Source organism: Apodemus sylvaticus, chromosome 6 (genome assembly GCF_947179515.1).
Source record: "Apodemus sylvaticus chromosome 6, mApoSyl1.1, whole genome shotgun sequence".
Taxonomy (NCBI): Eukaryota; Metazoa; Chordata; class Mammalia; order Rodentia; family Muridae; genus Apodemus; species Apodemus sylvaticus.
Window position 1 is genome coordinate 114,697,994 of NC_067477.1, and position 20,334 is coordinate 114,718,327.

The window sequence follows — 20,334 nt, forward strand, 5'->3', positions numbered from 1 at the left end:
ATCAAAGGCAGTCAGTCGGCTCTTATACAATTAACAGGATCACCTGGGGACATGTCAGCTTGTAGACACAGCCTTGAATTTTCAGAGGTCACGTTCCCCAGTTCCAGGAAACAAGTATGAAACCAGAGGCTGAACTGCGTATGGAGGCAAACACCTGGGATCCTAGTAGTTGAGAGGCTCAGGCAGGAAGACCACAAGTTCAAGGCCAGCCTGTGCTACACAGCAAGATTTCAGTGGAAGGAAGGGAGGAGAAGAGGGAGGGAGGGAAGCTGGGGGATTTCAATCAGTTGCTTGCTTAATATACAAGAGAACCTGAGTTTGATCCTCAGCACCCCATAAACTAGGCATGGTGACACATTACTATAGATGTGCCCTGAGAGAGGGGGGAGGGGAGAGTGTCCCGGGGGTGCTTTTTATTAAGTGCTGGTTAGGAAAGCTAAAAGGGCGACAGCCAGTCCTGACCAGCCACTCTTTGGGGAGGATACCATCAAGTGTGAGTCTAGAAGAACAGAGAAGGTAAACCAGCTTTGGCCTGTTACTGCCAGCTATGCTGAGGCACTCTACAGAAGACTAGAGTCTCAGATGCATCTTGCCCTATCTCTGTGGCTAGACTAGGTCTCTTTTTTAAAAATTACATGCGTTTATTAAAGGACTGGCATGTAGAGGTCAGAGGACAGCGCTGCAGGAGTCAGTTCTCTTCTTCACCCCGTGGGCCCTGGGTGATCTGGATGGCACCTCGCTCACTAATTCACCTCCCCAGCCCTGGACCAGATCTCTTTCACCTTCATCACCCAGTGCAATCATCACAAGAACCTTATGACATGACATTACGCTTGTGGTCTCTACTTGACACACAATAAAACCAAGGCTCAGACTTGCCCATGATTAGAGAGCCAGCCAGCAAGAAGATATCTGTTCGCTAACCTGACTCCAAGTCAGGGCTCTTATCTGTCCCTGGCTACCCACCGGCTGCAGGGCAGCAGTGTGTGGAAAGAAGCTGCATTTGATCTGTGGATCTTTGCTGACTCTAGAGCCATCAGGAAAGCTCAGAGCACCATTGACTTCTCTTCCAGCTGAGACAGCCTTTGCCTTTGCTGGACACTTATGGGGCCTCTGGGATGAGGGTGGGCTAGGGAGCACTTACCCACATGCTGGGGGAGGTTCTATCATTAGAATCCTAAAGAGACTGAAACCTGGAAGGCTCATGCGAAGGGTCCACCTTACAAGGTCTGTATCCAGATAGCATGGAGAGTGCTGGGCATGCGAGTGAGCCTTTCCTCATATGTTCTGCCACCCTCCGCTACAACATCCAAGGTGTCCGCCCTCTGGGCTTCAGAGGACTAATCTGTGAAGTAGGAGCCAGAACACACTTTTACAAGCTTCAGTTAAAGAAGACCAGTTGGGCAGCAGCTAGAAGTGCTTCATAAATGATCATGGATACAGGAGGACTGGGAATGTAGCTCACTGGGTAGAAGCCAGGCCTAATAAAGCCTTGGGTTCCATGATAACACTGCAAAAATAAATCAAGCAGTTAGTGGTGATGGCACACACCTTTAGTCCCAGCACTACCAAGGCAGAGGCAGGTGGATCTCTGAGTTCGGGGCCAGCCTGGTCTATAGAGTCAGTTCCAGGACGGCCAGAGCTACACAGAGAAACTCTGACTTGGGAAACAACAGCAGCAGCAAAACAAACAAACCAACTGAATCAAGCACAAAGAAATAGAGTGTGGGTAACTCACTGGCTGAACCATTGGATGCACTCCCTACTCACAGCGAAGGACCAAACCAAAAAGCCCATCGCAACAGCCCCTGCGCCCATCTCCTAGAGAGGCAGCCAGTCCTACTCAGCCCTATTTCTCCTTTGCAGGCTCCCTGACCGCAGGTCTTGAGGAGTCAGCAATGAGGGAAGAAGAAAGGAGAGATGAAGGGGAGAGCATGAATAGATCTATTTTCAGATGAATAGGTCTATTTTCAGTGGTTTGCTGCCCTGCGGACATAAACCAGGGCATTACGTCTGAGTCTCCTCCTCAGACTGCTCGCGAAAGTGACTGATGTTTCAAGTGCCAAGAATACTCTCATTAGGAAAAGGAAAAATTAGAGATTGTGGAAAAACATTGGCCGGGAGTGAGGTAGGCCGGGCTCTGGTCCTGGTGCTGGACAAGGTGGGGATGCCGGAAGTACCCTTTCCAAGCCAGGGAAGAGGACTAAGAAAAAGGTGGGCAGAGCAGGAGCACCAAGGCTGACCTGCAACTGACTCACCTTTCTTCATGATTACCCTCTCAAAAAACAAAATTTATGCTGGGCACATGGTATAAGCCTTTAATCCCAGCACTCAGGAGGCAGAGGCCAAGATAGCCAAGGCTATGCAGAAAAACCATGCCTCAAAAATTATCACACTTTTTTTTTTGTTTGTTTGTTTTGTTGGGTTTTTTTTGGATTTGGTTTTTTCGAGACAGGGTTTCTCTGTGTAGCCCTGACTGACTGTCCTGGAACTCACTCTGTAGACCAGGCTGGCCTCGAACTCAGAAATCCGCCTGTTTCTACCTCCCAGAGTGCTGGGATTACAGGCGTGAGCCACCACTGCCCAACCACACTTCTTTATTTATTGTGTGTGCACACATGTGTGCTTGTGCTGTGGTGGGCATGTGGGAGTCAGCTCTCTCCAGATAGAACTCCAGTCACAGGCTCGGCAGCCACTGTCTTTACCCTGAGGCCATCCATCTCACTGGACCCACCATTTCCCTTTTGTATTTGTAGCTTTCTAGAAGGTTCTCTCCAATACCTGACATGCAAATACAGGAAATAGAATGGTAGTGCATCAGACTTGACAAAAATCTAAGGATGTACTTCGGCTGACTAGCCTCAGTCTTTGACAGAGGAAGTACAGGCCCCAGAGGGATGGATCACTGTAGGTGACAAACTCCAGGCTCCCGGCTGGGCTCCCTATCAATCCTCTCAGGCTGTCTGCGCCTGAGTACTTGACCCTCCGCTGCCCGCCGGGCAGGCCTAGCAAGTGATGCACTGAATAACAGCGGCAGGAGCATTTCTTACATGCCTCAGAAGATCAAGAGATGTGTGCAATCGCAGGGTTATCAGCAACTAAATCGACTGACTAGTATTACAAACCCTGATTCCTCTAAATTATTTATAGCTTTTAAGTCAATCATCCTACCAAGGCACAGACATACCGACACACAGACAGGCACACACACACTTTCTGGGGAGCAGTATACTGGGTTTGAACGGAGGGTCTCATTCTTCCCAGGCAATCACTTTATTGTAACTCAGTTATAACACTAGCTTTTTCACTTTTTATTTTGAGGCAGTTTCACTAAGTTGTCTTGGGTTACTCTTGAACTCACTCTGTACCCAGGTCAATGCTGAATTTCTAATTCTTCGTTTCAATGTTTTGCTTTTAATTAATTGTGTCTGTGCATAAGCCTGTGCGAGTGCATGTGCACCACATAGAGCCAGAGGTTCGGGCAGTCGTCAGCCACCACGCGGTGCTGGGGACCGAGTAAACACATAGGCGCCCTATTACTCATCTCTTGAGTGCCGGGGATCACCCGCCTTTGTTATTGGGATGGTGGTAACACTTTATTTTCTCAAGATAGGGTCTCCCGTAGCCCAGGTTAACCTCAAACTCTTTATGTAGCCAAGGCTGTCCTTGAACTGCTGATTCTACTGTCTTTATAGTTCAAATACGGGGATTACAGGTATGAACCACCACATCTAGCTTTCTTTGTGTAGAGTCTAAACTCTCTCTCTTTCTCAACCACAGAACCCTGATGACAGTTTCTTTCCTTCCTTAAAAAGTTTAGGTTCATTTTTGTTGAATAAAAAAGGGTATGTGTGTATCTGTGTGTGTCTGTGTCTGTCTGTGTGTCTGTGTGTCTGTGTGTGTCTGAGTTTGTGTGTCTGTGTGTTTGTGTGTCTGTATGTATGTAGAGATGGCTCATTAGTTGGGAGCACTGGCTGCTCTTCTAGAGGACCTGAGTTCGAGTCCCAGCACCCACATGGCAGCTCACAACTGTCTGTAACTGCAGTTCCAGGGAATCTGATGCCCTCACACAGACATACATGCAGGCAAATGCCAACAAACATAAAATAAAATGAATGTAAAAAGCAAACAAACAAAAACCCCCAGGCTGGCAAGGTGGCTCAGCAGGTTTGAAGTACAGAGACACATGCCACCAATCCTGACAGACTCCCAGTGGTCCCCTCTGACTCTCAAGACTGCCATATCACCAACACCCTTCCTCCATACAAATAAATAAATGCAAATTTTTTAAATTTAAAAATAAAGAAAAAAGCCAGGCGGTGATGGTGCATACCTTTAATCCCAGTTCTTGGGAAGCAGAGGCAGGCAGATTTCTGAGTTCGAGGCCAGCCTGGTCTACAGAGTGAGTTCCAGGACAGTCAGGGCTACACAGAGAAACCCTGTCTCAAAAAAAGAAAAAAAAAAAAAAGAGCCAGGTAAATGCCACTAGTCCTGGTACCTCAGGAGGCTAAGGCAGGAGAGTCATGAGTTCAGGGGTAGCCTGGACTACACAGTGACCTACATCATAAAAATAAAAGGCAGTAGGCCTAGAGATGTAAATTATCTGCAGAGCACCATAGCATATATGATATTACATTCAATGCCCAACACTGCAAAGCAAAACTAACAAAAGCAATATATGCTTATTGTAAAAATAAATAAACAAGTAGAGTGTAGCAGGATACACCTGTAGGGAAGACTGAGGCAAAAGGATCACAAGGTCCAGCCTGAACTACACAGTGAGTTGCAGGTTGACCTATATTATATAGTTAGACCGTTTCAAATAAAACATAAGGGAGGTAGCTTCAGCGAAATGGTGGGGCATTTGGCCCGTATCCACGTTCAGTGCAGGGAATACGTCCAATCCCCACTATTGTCTAAAAAGAAAAACACTAACTTAATAAACAAAATATCATTGCTGTCTTGCTTTTATAAGGTAAAAAGTAGCGTGGCAATGGAGGCTGAGGAGGGTGGATGCCAAGGCCAGCCTGGCCGAGGAGATTGGCTTTAAAAATATTTTTTGGAAGGTTTTTTGAGACAGGATTTTCTGTGTTGCCCTGACTGTCCTAGAACGTACTCTGTATAGACCAAGCTAACCTAGAACCTGGAGATCTGCTAGCCTCTGCCTCCCAAGTGCTGGCATTAAAGGAGTGAGCCGCCGCCGCTGCTGCTGCCGCCGCCGCCACCGCCGCCGCCACCACCACCACCACCAGGCAATATTAAGATTTGATTTGATGATATGACTTGGGTGATGGGCTGAGAACAGGGTCTGAGGGCTTGCATCATGTAGAAGGGCGGGGCTGATGAGTTAAGCCTCCCAGGAGACCAGAGCTCCCACTGGGACCTGTTAGTGAGGGATCTGGCATAAATTTATGAGGCATGTTGCAGGGTGGAGGGGAGGAAGTCACAGCCTCAGAACTCTGAAACCACCATGTCAGAGGCAGGTGACACTGTTTGGCATCCTTAGTTGTCACATAGAAATTGGAACAGCACTGCTTCATGGTGCTACTGTGGGGCTGAAATTATCAATACACATAAAGAAGGTATCAGAGTGTTTGGCCTTACTCACACAAGGGGAAGAAAAAGAAAACCAGCTTAGTAATTGCTACTATCGCCTGCCTTTGGTATTTTCCTGCCAACCAGTTGAAAAAAAGAAAAGGCCTACATGACAATAAAATTCCTGCAATAAAAACAGCCAACCCAAGCCCTGGTAGTCTACAGTTTGGAATATGTAGGAGCTAGCCCTCTGAAAATGGAGGCAGAAGGACGAGAAGTTCGAGGCTAGCCTTAACTGTATCCAGGGTATCTGTGTGAGGAAACATGAAACCCCGCCTCAAACAAACAAACAAACAAAAAAACAAACCAAGCCTGAAGTAAGCCAGGCATAGTGGTGCTCTTACATCATCCCAGCACTTTAGAAGTGGGGGCAGGAGGATCGGAAGTTCAAGGTCATCCTCAGCTACTTACAGAGTTCAAGGCCAGCCTAGGATACTGGAAACCTTGCCCCAAAAGAGCAAAACAAACAAGTAAATGAATGAAATCTGGGAGGAAAAAGACAACTGGATGGTAACTTTATTTTGACGGGGAGCTAATGTCCAGGACTGTCTCAGGATATTAAAAAGTTCAGTAATGGGTTTGGGCTTAGAGACGGAGCATGGCTTTACATGCATGAGGCCTTGGTTTCATTTTCAGCATCAAAAGGTGAATAATAGTGGAATGTGGTGGCGCACGCCTTTAATCCCAGCACTCAGGAGACAAAGGCTGGCAGATCCTCCTGAGCTTGAGGCCAGCCTGGTCTACAGAGTGAGACCCTGTCTCATTAAAAAAATAAAAAGATGAAAAGGTAAGCAAAGATTCTAGATCTCAACGCTAGAACGCAGATGGCATACAGGCTCTGAGCATGGAGGTTCCACACCCACACAGCAGTTACTAAGGAGAGATAGGCCATTCTTCTATCCACTCAGACTGCCACACAGTTCTGCAACTACAAAAGAAGCGCCCCAGGCCAGGCACAATGGCTGGCAGGGCCGAGTCGAGAGAGCAAAGTGCTTTTCTTGATCTGAATTCCAAGCTTTCGCTCTGGGTCCTCAGAACACAATGCGAACATTATCAAGGCCACTTCATCCAATCTCCTGTTTCGGGGGCTGGAAGGACCGAAGGCAACAATGCTCACCCATCCCTCCAGCAGCACAGAGCTGAGAGACCTGAACTAACCAAGTCTTCAGCAGAGCCTGAAGCCCAAATTGCAAATGGAAATTAATTAGTCAGACATATTTCCCAATGGTCAAATCATTTTGTTAAATGTATTACCAGCCATGATGGCACATACCTACTGGGATATGAAGGCAAGATGATCAAGTGTTCAAGGCTAGCCTAGGCTACAGCAGACCCTGTTTCAAAAACCAACCAAAGAAACGAACCAAGCTACCGTGGAGGTAGTTTAGCTTGCAGAGTGCTCACAGGCAAGCATAGAGCCCTGGGTTCGATCCCCAGCACCACATAAACCGTGAACGACTGTGCAAGCCTGAGAGCCCAGCGCTAAGAATATAGAGGCAGGAGGATTAGAAATTCAAGGCTTGGCTACATTTACAGTCTGACCCCCATCTCCCCCCCCAAAAAAATCTCATTTTTCAGATCTTTAGATCAAACTCAGAACCTTGTACCAGCTAGGCAAAGCTCTACCATTAACCACATGGCCTAGGATTCCGGGAAAGGGTCATAGTCAGTGTCCTCCTGCCTCTACTTTCCAAGTGCAGGTGCCACCACAACTCCTCATTGGCTTCCTCCAGTCAGGTTTTTATCTTACAAAATGCTCCGGGCACAGAATTCTTCCATGAACTGACCACACTCACCAGGGATTAGAGGGAATCCTGATACACTCCCACCAACGGGGAAAAGCCATAGGCACTGATTATATGTTAGACCCAGCCTGGAACATGGGCCATGAGTTACCACCGAGCTTTTCTCAGGGTCTGACAGTAGAAGACTCAACTGGGATAGGTCAGAGTACACACAGAGCTCTGATGACCAAGCCCATTTCCCACTGTCTGCTTGGGGCCGATGTCCTCGAGAACAGGTGTTTGAAACCAGATCAGCTTTTGGAAAGAACACACTGTCTAGGTTATTGGGGAAGTTTTAGGGGTGGTGTCCAGCCTCATTTGGAACTTGACAAATTAAACAACTATTCTACCATTGAGCTCCATTTCCAGATAGAGCTTATTACTGAATCAAGGAATGATTAACACAAAATAATGCTGTACATATTTAATGCATTCAAATCAATGAGTTTGGGGGTAAATATGAACCCATAAAACTATCACCACTAATGCCACCCAATATGTTGTTTGTTTTGAAAGTGGGGCTCACATAGCACAGGCTGACTTCCAATTTGCTATGGAGCCAAAAATGACCTTGACCCTTGATCCTCCAGGCTTTCTACCTCGGGAATGCTGGGATTACAGGCTTGTACCACCATGCCTGGTAAATGCTGGGTATTGAATCCACAGTTTCAGGCATGCTATGTAAGTAAGCACTCTATCAACTAAGCTCCATCCCCAGCCCACACTCAATCTTAAAGCAAGTGGATTCTGTCAAGCAGTTCTTGAAACCAGGCATGGTGGTTCATGCTTACAGTCTCAGCATTCAGGACATTGAAACAAGAGCTTTGGGATTTGGAGGCTAGCCTAAACAACATAGCAAGAAATAATAATAATAATAATAGTTTGCAGGGCTAGAGAGATGGTACAGCAGTTAAGAGCACTTGTTCCTGCAGAGGACCCAGGTTCGATTCCCAGAACCCATACTGTGGCTCACAACCATCCATAACTCCAGTTCCAAAGTATTCAATGCCTTCTTCTAGCCTCCAGTGTACAACATGCATGTTGTGTACAGGTATGCACACACACACACACACACACAAATCCCCACACAAAATAACAAAATTAAATTAATAAAATAGTTGTGGTAGGTATGGTAGTATGCAGCTATAATTCCTGCACTTGAGAAGCAAAAGCAGGCTGATCTCTTTGAGTTCAAGGACAATCTGATCTACTTACCAAGTTCCAGATCAGCCAGCACCACAGAGCGAAAATCTCTCAGAACCAAACAAAATAATAATAATAATTTTAAAAGGTTGTTTGTGTTATGTGGGGTGATATTGCTCAGTGGTTGATTGCTTGTCTTGTATAAATGAGGAAGGTGCTGGGTTCAGTCCACAGCACAGGTAAAAACGAAAACCAAATTAAAAATAAACTAGGGTTAGGAATGTAGCTCAGGGGTACGGGGCTTACCTACTACAGCCAAAGCCCTGACTTCCATCCTGGTGCCTCACAATAAAAAGATAAATAAAATGGGACCAATGACAACACATTTCCTGGAAATGGCTGGTGCATGGATAGAACAAATAACCTAATTTGCATATATGCATATAATTTAGCAAAGTAGATCTTAGTAAACCTCATTATTATTGCTGAGGTTGCTAATGCTTGAGTAGAAACTTCCTGTCTGCTAACCTGGTATGTGGATAATGCTCATACTCCAGCATAGGAGGAAGAAGAGGGACCCACAAAGGGGACAATGAGTACTCAGTTCAGTTTGTCCTCCCCGGAGTGATCTCATCCCTCTGGCTTTGGTGACTGCTTCTGAGGGTTCTTTTTTGAAACCCACCACACAGAGAGAGTTGGGCTCCCGCCAGAGCCCCTGCTCCACACTCGCTCTGCAGACCTGCTTCCAATGCTGCATCTGCCCCGCTCCCATTTCAGCCTGGGGTTTGTGTCCTACCACCTCCTCCTAACAGCTTCCTTTCTACCCACGGAGAATCAAAATTTGTAGAATCAATATCAACCTCTCAAGAGTTAGATCTGAGAGGGCCTTTCTTCTTCGGGTCTACGTGCATGCACCAGTGTATGTGCAGCCTCACAGAGTGGAGTCTTCACTGTGCACTTGTAATGCACTGTGCATCTGTAATGTTATTTATTCCTCCTACTTCATAGCATGAGATTGCTATCAAGTCCCTCAGCTCCCTAAGTGTGTGGCTTGCTAATGATTAATGCTACACAGGGCACTGGTCACCACCAAAACCTCACATGTCTGTATACCTATTCTGAGCCCCACAGCAAATTCTGTAAAAGTCAAAGAGATTAAAAAAAAAAAAAGATTTAGAAGAGACAGGCACAGTGTTTGTGCACACGCAGAGGAGAACAAAGAGAATCAGAAACCTTGGGGGTGGCAGGCAGGGAAAGCAGGCAAGACAGCCTGGAAGATGAGTCAGACACAGCGAATGAGGGCACTGGGTCGACTCAGCTACACTGAGCTGGCCTCGGGGATGGTTAGAACTGGAGGAAAGGAATGGTGGGAGGGCAGGAAGTGAGGAGCGCAGCTGCTGCCTAACTCAGAAAGTAGGCAAGAGTTAACTGCAGGCAGAGACGCAAGCTCCCAGGCTCCTGAGGTCTCTAAGACCTTCCCAGCCTGGCTCCGCAGGGTTGGGACAAAGCTCTTAGAAAGGCGGGGTAAAGAAAGAGTTAAACGAACAACAAAAGTGTCAGTCTCGGACCCCTGCTTGGCAGACAGAAGGCACCCCGCGGCAGCGGCTAAAGCCCTCCATTCCATTCAATGTTTTCAACCTATTTGAAACGCTCCCACGCTAAGGATCTCATTTCATCTCCTGTGCAACCCTGGGAAAGAGGAAGGACAGGATTGTTACCGCTATCCTGTGGCTTCCTAAGGAGCTGTCACAATGTTTCCGCCATCCCAGAACCCATGCACTCACTGCTCAACCAGGTTGTACCCTAGGGGCAGCACAGGAAGGTTGGGTTCTCTGCTTGCATTCCATTCTGGCCTCGATCCCTGCTGATTATCCTGGGGTGGCTGCTTCAGAAGTCACAGGATATGGACTCATTCCTCTCCTGGAATTTCCCAGGCTGCTCTTCCCCCTCAGCTTCTATCTGTCTATCTATCTATCTCACAGCCAGTACTTAATGGCCATCTCACCCACTCCCCAGGGATCTATGTCAAGCTTCTGTTTCTCATTAGACAACAGGGAACCCAAGGCTCAGAGAGGCAAAAGTCTTTGCTCCAGTCACACAGGAAGCAAACATGGAGAAACCTTTCGCGATTTGAAAAGAACACAGGACATCAGAAGACCTGAATTCTAAAACTGGCTCTGCCACTTAACCAGATTCATAGACCAGCCACCATCTCCCAGCCTTGGTTTCCATAGTTGCAAAATTGAAACTGTGTAGGTTACTTCTGGGTGTTGAAGGAATAGGATTGAGATGTTACAGTATAAAGCTGGGTGGGGGTGGCACAGGCCTGTAATCCTAGCACTCTGGGAGGCAGAGGCAGGCAGATTTCTGAGTTCGAGGCCAGCCTGGTCTACAGAGTGAGTTCCAGGACAGCCAGGGCTACACAGAGAAGCCCTGTCTCGGAAAAAAAAAAAAAAAAAGATGGGTATTGGTAGTGCACACTTTAATCCCTGCACTGGGAAGGCAGAGGCAGATGGATCTCTGTGAGTTCAAAGCCATCCTGGTCTACATAGTTCCAGGATAGCCAGGGCTACACAGAGAAACCATATTTCAAATATATATATATATATATATATACATATATATATATATGTATTTATATATAAATATAAGCAACCTTAATGAAATTCACTGGAACACTAGAGCACACCACACACACACACACACAAAAAGAAGTTGGTTGGAAAGAGTAAGGGGACCAGTGGAAGTAGGGAGGGGACAAGAGAAGGTACAAGAAGTGAATATAATAAAAATACATTAAATCTATGTATAAACGTGCCATGATGAAACTCACTGTATATAACTGATATAGACTCATTAGAAGCAAATTGCACTATCAGGACTGTAAACAATGAAAAGAGGGTAAACTGTGCATGAACAGGCTAGGCTCTGCTCAGGCCACCAATGTGACCCTGAGCCAAGCCTACACTGGTCCTCCCAGACCCCTGCCAATAAGAAGATTGTAATATTGTATGGGCTATGCCTGTAAGGCAGGGATTGTAGTTCTGGCCACCCCAATCTTTGTTTTGATCAATCAACTGACTGATTTGCTTGTGAGTTTATTTATTTTCAAAATAAGGTCTCCTCATGTCGCCCAGGCTGGCCTCAGCTCCCAGGCTTGGACTGCTCTGCCTCGCTCTCCCAGCATGCCACGCACCTGTGCCTGAGTCCTCCCTGACTTCTTGACTGTCTTATCACCTGCGTTCTTACATCGCCTTAGATGCAAACACTGTATGGGAAATACCAGTCAGCTCCCTATGAGAACATTGAAAGTGTCCACTTTCTCCCTTTCTTCGCCCGTGTCATCTCCTCAGCCTCCCAACTTGACAGAGTAAGGGATGTCTTAGAAGAGAACGCAATGACTGACGGGCCAGATAGGATTTTCCAGTCAATAACAGCAGGCTGGATGTTAGATTCTCTCCCTGCCAGACAGGACTGGACTAACAGCCTTGCCTTTATCATCTTGTGTCTCCCCAGGAGGTACCAGACCCCTTGAGGAAGCAGTTCAGTATAATCCTGACAGAGCTTCTCCACGAGTGAATTAAATATTAAACACGCCAGGCCACAGCCCCTGGTGTGGCAGCACATTCCCAGTACAGAGACAATGCACAGAGATCCAGCTGTCACTCTTCCACTGGCTGTGGGCTGGGCCTCCCCATTCCTAGCCCACACTCGCATGAATAAATAAGAATTGTTTGATCTTCCCAGCGAGTTCATAGTTCTTCATATTTTTCCTCCAACCCCAGTGTGGAAGGCTCCAGGGAGCCGGAAATGCCTAGAACACTGGGTTGTGACATCTGCAGCACTGAAATTTAACAGGCAGCTGGGGGATGGAGCTCAGTTGGTAGAGTGCTTGTCTAGAATGCACTAAACTCTGGGGCTGATCTCCAGCTGAGCATAAACCAAGCATGGCGTGGTACCTGCCTGTGAGCCTAGCAATCAGGAGATGAGGCAGGAAGATAATTACCTCAAGGTCATCCTCAGCTAAATAGAGAGTTCTAGGCCAGCTTAGACTACATGAGATTCCATTTACAAAGAAGAAAGGCAGGGGTGGGGGGAAGAGAAGGAGGAAGAAATTTAACAGGTCTATAATTGACTCAGTAACTTAATTCCACGTAGAGCCAGAGGTTCTCTGGGAAGTGGACAGCCCAGGACCAATGCAGAAGCCCTGACATCTCTCAGGACAATAGGGAATTAGAAATAATTGACAAGAGGTTTCATTGTGTAAGCTAGTTGCTTTTTCTTTTTTCTTTTCTTTTCTTTTTTTCTCAGATGATTGGTAGAATCTTTCTGATCCCCCAGGCTAACATCCTATTTATAAAAAGGGAAATGGAGGTAGGAGGAAAAGGGAAATCTACAGCCAGTCAATCACTCAATGGGCCTGAGCCTAAGAGGCCTGGACTCTAGGTCTCTGGGATTGAGCCTGCTTCTCCCTCCATCCTACCTCCTACATGACACTCTGAGTCCCCTTACTAACAACACCCAGGGGTAGACCTGGCACTGTCGTCCACTGGGTCATTTCCATAGGAAGCAGGATTCCCTGGCCTTGCTACTGAAGACTAAAAGCATGAAGTCTGCAGGTAGCAGCTCAGCTACTCTGAAGAATGGAACCTTGGTTCTGGTACTTTCTGAGCCTGACATCCTCATCTGTAAGATGAGGCTTTAAAAGCCACTCCTTGGAATGGCACCTATGAAGAGGGGACAAGAGAATACAAAAATGGGGTACTTTGTAAGCTGTGAAGTGCTAGCCAAATGTCAGAGACTATTAATATGATATGAGGTCCAAAGACTGCTGCAGAGAAAAGAAAAAGCATGAGGAGAGGAGGCCATGCAGGAGTGAGAAACCACACTCACAAGAGGAGAGTCCTGCATGGCTTCTCATAGGCCTGACCAATCCGGGGGCCATTTGCTGAGGTGCACAGTGGCCGGTCAGAGCATCTCCACCGAGCCAAGACACCTGCCCACTTTGCTTGGTGTGGATGCGTGCATGTAAGTGCACTTGGCTACCTAGTATTACGTACTTCGCTTGGCTGCTCTAGGGCAGTCATCAGTGTGTGGTCCTGAGGTGGGTTACCCCACTTCAGGCCGACTCACAGACCCTCAAATGAAGAGCTACCAATCAAAGTGCTGGTAGGGCCACCTCCCCTCAGCCTCTGGGGACCTTACCTTGTATTTGGCTGCCAGCAGCTCTGTGGCCTGCTGCTCCCGCCGCAGATCCTCCAGCATCTTCTCCTTCTCTTCTAGAAGCTTCTGCTTCTCCTCACTCACGAGGCTGCGGTCATCCTGGATGGCGGCCTTCTCCTCCTCCAGCCGCTCCTTCTGTTCCTGCAGGTAATTCTCCATGTTCTTCTCCAAAGCTGCCTCCAGGATGGGCTGGGGCGGGCGGTGGTTGTTGTTGTTGTCATCTTCTTCTTCAGCTACCCAGGCCTCAATCACCGACCCCTCCGGATAGCCGGCTGGGGCGGACACGGCCTTCTTTCTGCGACTGCTCTTTCTCCGCTTACCCAGCATCCCTTTCTTCTCCAGCTGGGCCTTCAAGCGGGCGATCTCTTCCTGGAATTCCCTCAGCAGCGTGTCCTTGGGGTCCTCGTTCACCCGCGGTTTGTTCTTGATGTTCTTGGCTCGGTTCGCAAAGCGCAGGGTAGAGAGGCTCTCGTCGTAGCTGTGAGAAGCTGGACCCAGGGTGGCCACCATGATGGTCTTGGCATTGCCCCCCAGTGAGTCTTGGAGCAGTCGAGTCAGCTTGGAGTCCCGGTAGGGGATGTGGGTGCTCCTGTTGCCAGCCAGAGCAGCAATCACATTGCCCAGGGCGGACAGTGAGAGATTGATTTTAGAAGCTTCCTTAGGCCTCTCTCCGCTATTGCCAGAGCCACTAGTGTTGCCACCTCCACTACCAGCACCAGCTGCTGGCTGTGTGGCTGACCCTCCAGCTGTGCTGGGACCTGCCTTGTTCTGCCTCTCACTGCCGGCCAGGTCTACCAGGTTGAGCTTACCTACGCGGATATGGTCCTGGCCATCGGAGCCCCGCTCACTGCACTCCACTGTGATAACGAAGATGGCATGGGACCGGGAGCTGACCTCATTCATGTGGGTGCTGCCCACTGCCCGGGCTTGGTTCCCCAGGTTCATCACATGCTCAATCTCCTTGACATTCTTGGTGACAAAGGAAGAGAGGTCCTTGATGTAGACGCCTGTTTCAGGATTCTCCTTCAGCTCTAGCCTCTTGCCTGGTTCCTTGGAGAGCAGGTCTCGGATCTCCTCCTGGTAGATCTCCAGGTAGGAGGCACGAACCAGGTACTGCTGGTTCTGGGAGCGGGAGATGTGGGTGAAAATGTGCTCAAAGGCATTGGGGATAACCCCGCGGAGCTCTGGCTCCACCCAGGTCCCCTGCATGGTATAGGTCTTGCCAGTGCCAGTCTGGCCATAGGCAAATACGGTGCCATTGAACCCCTGAAGCACTGAGTCTATCAGGGGCCTCACCGTTTCGTCATACAGGTCGGCCTGCTTGGAGCTAGCATCATACACAGCATCGAAAGTGAAGGTCTTGGGCAGCTCCCCGGCTGCCGCGCGGGGGTTTCGCAGAGTCACCTGGCCCAGTTTCACGTCCATGGTCAGAATCTGCTCATGACCAGCAGCCTCCTCCTTCCTACTGAGGGGGCGGCACCGGACCACCACCTTCAGGGCCTCGCTGGCCTTGGTCTTACTGGCCATCTTGCCGCTCTGTCCTTCCAGGTGGGCCGCTCCGCAGTTTGGGCGGTCCTCCTGCCCTACTCCCAGGTCAGGATCAGTCGGGCTGGCCCAGCCCCCAGGCACCGCTCTTCAATCCGCATGCAGCCTACCAGGGTGGGGATGCAGGGAGTTGGCCCCAACTGCTGCAGTCCAGGCCTCCACAGCTCTCCACGGCTTTCCGTGCACAGGCTGGAGAGGTAGAATTAGGCAGAATCCCCAAGCAGCCGCGCAAGCTGCTCCTGCCGAAGGGCAGTGCCTGGAACCCACCCCATGCTGGAGCAAGAGGGAGCGCTACGGTAAACAGCTCCGGCAACAATGAGATAAAGGAAGAGGAAAATGAGATGGGGGTGGGCGGCAGAGCTGTCTTTTCCTCCTCCTTTTTCCCTTCCCCTAGGGATCCATGGCGGGGGATGCGAGTCCTGGGCGGCGAGGCGATCCCGGTCCTCCCGAGGTCAGAGGCTCACCTGGAGTCCTCCCCTCCGACTGGGGGATCATTCATTGCAGCCGCAGCTAGCTGCTGTTACCTCTCCTTCGCCTTCCCCGCCGCCGCCACCGGAGAATGAGAGAAAAACAGAAGGGGATGGGGCGGAGCAGCGGCGGCGAGACTGATGTTGCTGCGGCCGCTGGGCTGCGGCCCGGGTTAGGTCTCCCGGCTGGGGTGGGGCAAGGGGCGGGGCCGCGGGGCGGGGAACAAGAGCCCGGCGCGGCCCTTGGGCGAGGGACAGCAGTGCATCGCTGCTCGCACCCCGCCGACCCCTCGGGGATGACAGGCTCCGGTGCCCACCCAGGTCCCGCGCCCACCAGTCGGATGCGGCGCAGCCACCGCCAGTCGTCACCCCACCGAACCCGAGCATGCTGGGAGATGTAGTCCTTCCTTTGTTAACTGGGTTCTGTCAGGTTGCTAATGGTTTCTCCAGTCCTCAAGTCTGGGAGCCCCTCCTCCCACATGCAACCCCTGAGTGAGTCTGCTGAGACTGCACCACCCACGCGTGTTCTCTCGGCAGCCGCCATTCTCAGTTTCTCACTGCTCCAGCCATTTTGCTTGCAGATGGGGACATGTCACTGTTCTCCATTTCTCAGGGTTTCACCAGGCCTCCTAGAGCTTAACTCCTAAACATTGTTGGGCTTTGTGTTCTCCTCTCCCTATTCTGGTTTACTCCTGGCCTTTCTTTTAACGCTCTGCTGGAAGCACAGTTAACTGATCCCACCTCTGGTGTCTGTACATGGCCTCTGGTTCCAACTACTTCTCCATGATCTTCCCTATCCCTCAAAGGCCTGTCCATCTCCTGACCTCTCAGCCTACCTCCACAACTCTGATCCAGTCTATATTCCTAATAACCATGCCGACACAATTTTCTAGCTCCGGCGAAGCCCGGGGACTATTCTAGGAGCTGGATCCTTCTTAAGGAGCCCACACAGGCTGTAATAGAACTGACAGTTGCACCGTTGTGCCTTTGCCCAGAGATTTCTTCCTCTACTGTACTGCCACTTGGGGAGCACAAGCATTTCGTCATCTGTGAAGCCGTGCTGGTTAATTTTTGTCAACACAAACTAGAGATGCCTGGGAAAAGGAAATCAACTGAGGAATTGGCTGCATCTGATTGGTCTGTGGAGTATATTCTTGATAGCTAATTGATGGAAAAGAGAGCCCAGCCCACTGTGGGAGGTGCTCCCCTGGGCAAGTAGTAATGGGTTGTACAAGAAAGATAGCCAAAAGTGCACCTGGAAGCCAGCCAGTAAATAAAGTCTCTCCATGATCTTGATGATGTCTGAACCATGTAGGGCAAATAAACCCTTTACTCCCCAAGTAACTCTTGGCAGGCAGTGTTTTATCACAGCAGCAGAGAAGCAAATGAAATAAGAAGCTCTTGGGTAGAGAGATGGCTCATCAGTTAAGAGCACTGACTGCTCGTCCAGGGGTCCTGAGTTCAATTCCCAGCAACCACATGGTGGCTCACAATCCCATGTAATGGGTTCTGATGCCTTCTTCTGGTGTGTCTGAACACAGCTACAGTGTATTCATCTCAGTAAAAATAGGTAATTTTTTAAAGGTCTTCACATTTTTCCCTCTTTTTACTTGTTTATTTACTTTATATTATTATTTATTTATTTATTTATTTACTTATTTATCCACTTTACATGCCACCAATAGCATTTCTTAAGAGTTGTTTTTAAGCTGGGCAGTGGTAGCACATGCCTTTAATCCCTGCACTTGGGAGGCAGAGGCAGGCAAATTTCTGAGTTTGAGGCCAGCCTGGTCTACAGAGTGAGTTCCAGGACAGCCAGGGCTACACAGAGAAACCCTGTCTGGGGTGGGGGGGGAGGAGGAAGAGTTGTTTTTTTATCTATATTAGTAGTCTGTGTGCACGGATGCAACAAAAAAGGTGGCCGGAGAGACAGCCATGGTGCTGGGAACCGAACTCATATTTTTGGTTGTGAGCCTTTAATGGCTAAGCCAGCCCAGGTCTTCACAGTTTTACTCTTTGCACAAAGACTAGCACGATCTGTTCTACTTGGCAGAATAATCCATTCAAGGTCACTTGTTCCAACTTAAAGAAGCCTGTGTCCTTCACATACTGACAGAGGCACAGACGGCACATGTTCAGCCTGTATTTATGGATAGGACCGTGGCAGTTAGAGCAGACATGGCAAGAGCGAGAACCCTGGCTGAACTTCTGTGGGGGACCCCAGTGAGTGCTGGTGACCCGTTTTGCCTTCAGACGCCCAATGAGGAAAAAAAAAAAGCAATAGATAAATCTTTAAAAACAAAACAAATTTTTGAAACAAACAAACAAACAAACAAACAGAAGCTTTCTTCAACTGGTTTGCTTCCATAGCAGAAAGAAAATGGGATTTACATAAATTAAAAAATTGGGTCTAGCCAGGCAATGGTGGCACACACCTGTAATTCCAACACTTGGGAGGCAGAAGCAGGCAGATTTCTGAGTTTAAAGCCAGCCTGGTCTACAGAGTGAGTTCCAGGACAGCCAGGACTATACAGAGAAACCCTGTCTGGAAAAACCAAAGAAAACAACAACAACAACAACAAAATAAAACAAAACAAAGTAAAAAAACCCAAACCCGGGCCTAGGATTCTAGCTCTTGTATGGTGCATATGTATACTTAGGTGTTTGTGTGGGTGTGTACACGAGTGCAAATGGATGTGCATGTGGATGTCTCTCTAAGCCAGAGATTGACCTCATTGGAAAAAAAATATTTTAGCCAGGTGCAGTGATGTATGACTTTAATCTTAGCCCTTGGGAGGCAGAAGCAGGTGAATTTCTGAGTTCAAGGCCAACCTGGTCTACAAATTGAGCTCCAGGACAGTCCGGGCTACCCAGATATTTTTAAATTTTATTTTATGTATATGAATGTTTTGCCAACATTATGTATGTTTGTATCCCATGTATGTTCCTAGTGCCCACAGAAATCAGAAGTGGATGTTGAATCTCCTGGAATGAGAGTTGTAGACAGCTGTGATCTGGGTGGTGCTGGGATCACGTGGGTGCTGGGAACCAAACCAGTGTCCTCTATAAGAGCAACACATGCTCTTGACCACTGAGCCATCTCCAGAAGACCCTTGAGTTCGTTTGGTTTTGGTTTTGTTTGTTTAGGGTTTTTTTTTTTTTTGTGTGTGTGTGTGTGTGTGTGTGTGTGTGTGTGTGTGTGTGATAGTTTCTCCCTGTCTGTGGAATACACAGGTTGGGTAAGTGTTTGGTCAGTGAGCTCTAAGGGTCTTTACCTCCCACTACCCTGCCTCTTCTCCCCCCACCAATACAGGGATTACTGGAACCACAATTCAGCTCCTCAGGCCTGTATAATACACTCCTCGCTGGGTGACCTTCCCAGATCACACAGTGTCAGCTCTGATCTCTGCCCAACAGCACCCTCTGCTTCAGCATACTCAGGGCTTAAATCTGATTTGGGGGGCTAGGGAACGGGCTTGGCAGTTTAGAGTACCCGCTGGCTGCTCCCGCATCAGGCTGGGTTTGGTCCGCAGGGCAGGTTGTTCTACATGGCAGCCTCCAACATCCAGAGCTCCAGTTTCCTCTTCTTACCTCCACCAAGACCAGGAATGCGTGTGGCACACATGCATAGTGCAGGCAAACACTCCAAGACATAAAATAAGAATAAATAATTGTTTTAAAATGTCTTTTGGTGTATGATTTTTTTTTTTTTTATTCACAGGTTTTGTTTTTGGATAGTTGCTTGGTTGGTTTTGGTTTTTCGAGACAGGGTCTCTCCATGTAGCCCTGGAACTTGCTTTATAGACCAGGCTGGCCTCAAACTCACAGAGATCTGCCTGCTTTTGCTTGTTCAGTACTGGGATTGAAAGCATGCACCGACACGGACACCACCACCACCACCACCACCAGCCAGCTCTTTCTTCACAAGTTTGTAAAATAAAGTTTATCAAATTAAAAAAAAAATGGAAATAAAGCTGGACATGGCTCCAGCCACATTAAGAAGATGCAGCAGGAAGATCGACAGTTTAAAGTCTGTCCCAGTCACAGAACAAGTTGGTGGTTAACTTGGACGAGAGACTGCCCCTCCGCACCTCAAAAAGCAAGCAAGCAAACAAACAAAACCAACAAAACTTATCTCCTTGTGTCACTGCTACCCCTTAATTCCTAGAATTTGAACGTCAGCTGGGCCAGAAGCTTGAGGTCTAGCTGGTAGCTTGCCCACTTCCGGAGTTCCCTGGCCTTCCTCCCGACTCTGCTGGTCCAGCTCCACTGATGAACTTGGCCTTTGGGCCAATTACTGGTGACGTTTTGGCTGTGCAAACTTTACCTTTCTTGGCTGTAGCCACTGACTTCTGGATAGCGTTGGATTCTTGAGCTACTTCCTTGTTGTGTTTGGCTGCTGCCTTTTTCACTCTCAAGTCTGCCCGGGGCCAACTCATCTGCTGCTGCAGCTGCAGTACTGGATAAATTGCAAGTGTATCCTCTCTCTATATATTGTTACCACTGGCTCTCTTCCTTCTGTTTGGGGAGGGTGAAAACCCATTGCTTCCAAGATGAAAGTCCCTCTAAATTACTTA

General features: G+C 48.5%; 1 protein-coding gene across 1 annotated transcript in view; it reads right to left on the reverse strand.

Moving 5' to 3' along the window:
- The window catches only part of Kif3c (kinesin family member 3C), a 38,016-nt gene extending 22,104 nt beyond the window's left edge, over positions 1-15,912 (reverse strand). The window contains exon 1 of the mRNA XM_052186208.1: positions 13,728-15,912. Coding sequence (XP_052042168.1) covers positions 13,728-15,272 — 1,545 coding nt within the window. The 5' untranslated portion in view covers positions 15,273-15,912. The remainder of the gene's footprint in view (positions 1-13,727) is intronic.
- Between the last annotated feature and the right edge of the window lie 4,422 nt (positions 15,913-20,334).